At 53.4% G+C, this 4,341-nt stretch overlaps 1 protein-coding gene across 1 annotated transcript in view; it reads right to left on the reverse strand.

Moving 5' to 3' along the window:
- The window catches only part of LOC101346459 (cytochrome P450 4B1), a 35,204-nt gene that overhangs the window by 2,312 nt on the left and 28,551 nt on the right, over positions 1 to 4,341 (reverse strand). The window contains 5 exon segments of the mRNA XM_012554266.1: positions 1,010 to 1,240; positions 2,147 to 2,253; positions 2,411 to 2,562; positions 2,855 to 2,979; positions 3,837 to 3,964. Of these exon segments, the coding sequence (XP_012409720.1) occupies positions 1,010 to 1,240; positions 2,147 to 2,253; positions 2,411 to 2,562; positions 2,855 to 2,979; positions 3,837 to 3,964 (743 nt within the window).

Genomic DNA, 4,341 nt, shown 5'->3' on the forward strand with positions numbered 1-4,341 from the left:
GGTTTCCTCTTTTTCTCCCTGTCTGAGTTTGACCCCTCCTCTGCCCTCGACGTCCAGGCCACTCAATCTTGTCCTTGGATATGCCGCTCCATCTGTGCTATTCTCTCACTTTTAGAGTTTGTCTCCAAATGTTCCCCAAGGGCAGCATCTTGGTTCCTCCTCCTCTTTGCCCTACCCCCTTCTCCAACAGCACCTGGCTGGACATCCTGAGAGGTTTCCAATATCTGACCAGTAAAAATGGATAATGGGGACTTCATCCTCCAAATTGTAGATCCCGGAGTTACAGGTTCAGCCTCTCCCAAGAGAATCTATAGACTTCTCCATGACTCAGCATCCCCTGTACCCCTGCGTGTATCTAGCCCATGCAGGAGCCCAGGGAGAAAGGTGATATTTGCCCAGGCCCTGAAGGGAAGAGGCTGAAAGGAGAGTGTGAGGAGTGAGAGAGTGGGGGCAGTAGTGGGAGAGGAGCCTGTGAGCGAGTTCCCTGGTCAGGAAGATCCGAGCTGAAAGAGAGGCCAGGGGTCAATCCTAAGAAACAGGAGGGTACCACTGACTGAAAGATTTTAAGGAAGGGCGTTTGGGAAACAGATTTTTCTCCTTTACCAGAGGAAGAGACCAGAGTCTGGGAGGCTGTGCAGTGCCATCCAAAGACAGGTGGGAAGGGATCAGCATTCCCCACAGTCCCAGCTTTGTTCATCTTGAGTTTCTACCTCTTTCTGTTTCTTCTCTCTCTGCTCTATCCAGAATACCAGAACTGTAGTCAGGTTCTGCCATCGGAGGGAGTGAGCACATGGCAAACAGCCTGCTGTTGGCAGTCTTCTCTACATTACTCACATCTGAAAAGACTCCATTTTACCAGAATGTGCCGGGGTGCATTTGCACCTCCCCTCTCCCAGCAAAAAAAACTATAGCACTGGAAGGGTCAGAAGAGCTGCTGCCACCCCACCTGTTTGTAGGATGGCCCTGGGTTGTCTGTGGATGACACAGGACAGAATGGCCTTCCCTGGAGCTGAGCAGGACAGACTGGGCTCACCGTCAGTCTCACTCACCACTGGAAGATATCCCGGTCCCCAAGGATCTCACGGATCTCCTCTCTACAGCGATGCTGGTGCTCGGGGTACAGGGCCATGCAGTAGAGAAACCAGCAGATGCCACTAGTGGTGGTATCGTGTCCTTCGAACATGAATGTGTTCACCTCAGCCTTGAGGTCTTCGTCTGACAGCTTGCTTCCATTTTCATCCTGAGTTAGGGAAGGCATAGGGTGACCGCTCCAGAAATTTGAGGTAGGTACCAAGAAGTACTCGTAATAGTAGATTATCAAATGAAAGCCCAAGGGAGGGAGCAAAAACTCCTTTTCAGACTAGGGGTTCCTATCTGTTTGTGGAAACTCATCTTGGATGCCTCCTACTCCAGAAAGCCTTCCTGGATCCTTCTGCTGAGTGACCTATGAACTTACACAGCCTTGATGTCAGTTCTGCTCACTTGGTGCATGGAATGCTGCCTGGTAGAGGAAGCCATCTTTATCAATGTCCACCCCTTATCTCCTGCACTAGTCTGTAAGCTTCTGGAAGGTAGAGACAGGTCTTTCTCATTTTTGAATCCCTAGCACAAGGCCTAGGCAAGTGTAGGAGCTCACTGGGTTTGTGGATGGGTGAAGAAATGAATGAAGGAATTCTAAGGTTCGAGGGTGCCAGGATCTTCAGGATCTTGTTGTTGTTGTTGTTAGTTGCCGTTGAACTGGCTCCAATTCATGGTCACCCCGTGTAAAACAGAACGAAATGTTGCCCAGTCCTATGCCATGTTCATGATGGTTGGTCTGTTCAATCCATTGTTGGGGCTATTGTATTAATCCATCTATCTCACTGAGGGTTTCCTTTATTTTTGCTATTGAAAATTGGTCATCAGGGCTTTCACCATCCAGATACCACAGCTCAACCACACCCTGTACGTTTCCTCCTCTGGAACTTTGCTGATATGCCACAGGACTATGAACATGTCATTTTTGCTGGGAAAAATAGGTGGAAAATGCTTAACAACCTCTCTCCTGTACAATGAGTCCTGCTTTAGGAGGTTGGGGGTAGGGAGTGAGTGCCAGAGTGGTCTCTGGGGCCACTTCACGGGTGGGGGGAGGCAACTGTACACTCACCTGGGACCCCAGGAGAATGTCTAGGAAGTCCAGGTGTCTCCTTTTCTGGATCTTTCCTTGCTCTTTCTCGTCCTGCAGGGCTGCCTTCCGCTCCCTGATGACCTGGTCTGAGTTGGGAACACAGAGTATCACTGCTGAGGAGCCCGTCCTCTGCCCAAAGGGGAAGCTGAGGCCCAGCAAGGGGGGTGGGATTTCAGAGGGTCCAGGGAGTGGCTGCACTAAAACTCAGGCTTCCTGGGGATGGACTCTGGGGGAAAGACCCACCTGTGTGGTCATGAGTAACCTGGCAGGCCCTCAGGAAGCGGCGGCCGTGTGGGGTGAGCCAGTAGATGAAGTCATTGTGGTACTGGAAGGACTCAATACGCTGCTGCATCATCAGGGTGAGATTGTTGACTGCCAGGTAGTAGCTGCTGTGCCTGGACAGCGGGGTGGGGGGGAGCAGCTCAGACCTGACCCAGGAGAAAGCCCAGAACAGCTCCCATTCCAGGAATCTGGCCCCATCCACAGCCCTCTCTGCCCTCCCTCTCCCTGCCCTTAAGCTCCACACTAAAGTCACAATGCATCCCCCCACAATGGGCAAGTTCCCCACTCCCCTTGAGATGTGGCCCCCTAGGGCAAGGCCCTATCTCCTCTCAGACCAGCTCTGCCAGCTCTCCCCTCCTAGCCAGCTTGGGAGAAAGCTATGGTCAGCCCTGAGGTGCCCCTGACCTGTGGTCCAGGCCACTATCTCCTTTGCCAAAGACGCACTTCATGAGTGTGTCCAGCGCCATGTGGCCCACATCGCAGAAGATGTCAAAGCACTTCTCCTCACGAGCCTTTTTCTCCCATTTGTCCTGGAGCCCAAAAATAGAAGGCAATGTAGGGGGCCAGCCTAGCTGGACGTCCCACCACTGCCCTCCAGGATCCACGGCCTACCCTTCCTCACCAAGTCCCGCCTCACACACAAACACCCAGACCCTGTCCTGCCCTCTATCCTACTGGAAAGTAGGGTTCGGGTAGAGGTTTGGGGAGGACAGGACCAGGTGGCAGGCCTTACAGAGCACACACAGACACTTTCTCCCAGCCAGGGGCAGCCTATAAGAACAGATGGGCCAAGAGATGAGGATCTTCACAGCACAGTTGGTGTGAGTCAGGCCTGCCAGCAACCCTGAGGAGTTTCCTGCAAGACGAAAGGCTAGCCTGCGTGAGCTCAGGGATTATGCAGCCCTGAGACTCTGAGCCTGATCCCTGACCCCTGAAATCCTTGTTAGAGATGAGTTGCTAATGACATTATTTTAGGCAGCTATGGCAGGCAGAGGACAAGGAGAAGACACTGCAGAGATGATAGGCCTTCCTGGTATTCTCAAATATAGGCAGCCCTCAAATCTGCTACATTTGGAGCCTAATTTAAGTTTCGCAAAGCCCCTTTGGTCTGGGAAGCGGGAGGGCTGAGTCTGCCAGTGGAGACAAGGACCAGGGCCTGCCTGGACACTCGGAGCTTCACCACCAGGTCAGTTCCTGGCTGCAGCAGGTGTCTGTCATAGCAGGGGTTCCGCATTGCTATTGCTAGCAGAACGGGGCCTCAGGCCTCAGCATTTCCCCACTGTCGTGAACCACCTGGCCACCCCCAGCTCTTCAGGCTCATACTAATGGACATTGGGGGCTGGCCCAGAAGGTGATACTCTCCAGGAGCCTGGCACAGGGAGCTCACCAGCATGGTGTGTGTGCAGTGGGCAAACACAGCCACGTAGTGCTTCAGTACATCATAATGAAAGCCAGGTGTGAGCAACCTGCGGTGCTGGAACCACTTGGGACCCTCGAGGACCAGCAGGCCTTTTCCTGGGGAAGGAATGGGAGATGGAGGGGCAGTCAGTCTGGGTGATCCTACCCAGTCCCTTGCAGCCTGGGGCCAAGTAGATGGCCTGTGTTGGCACATCAACCCCAAGCCGGACCCCTCGAGGAGTGGCTGCTGGGAGACACAGTATTGCCCTCTGTGTCCCCACCCCAGGTGGCCAGGAACCTTTGGGCAGAGCTAGCATTCACAACTCCTAGGACCTCAGGACACAGGAGGGGGCAGTGGCTCAGCTTCTGCCTCCTGGCTACACTCACAAAAACTAGGCTCCAGAGGACTCCGGCAAGATGGTGGTCTAGGCAGAAGCACCACGCCGTCCCTTCACAACAAAGATCTGAAAAACTAAGCCAAACAGAGAATCAAC

The sequence above is a fragment of the Trichechus manatus genome, unplaced genomic scaffold (genome assembly GCF_000243295.1).
Source record: "Trichechus manatus latirostris isolate Lorelei unplaced genomic scaffold, TriManLat1.0 scaffold00015, whole genome shotgun sequence".
NCBI classification, from domain to species: Eukaryota; Metazoa; Chordata; class Mammalia; order Sirenia; family Trichechidae; genus Trichechus; species Trichechus manatus.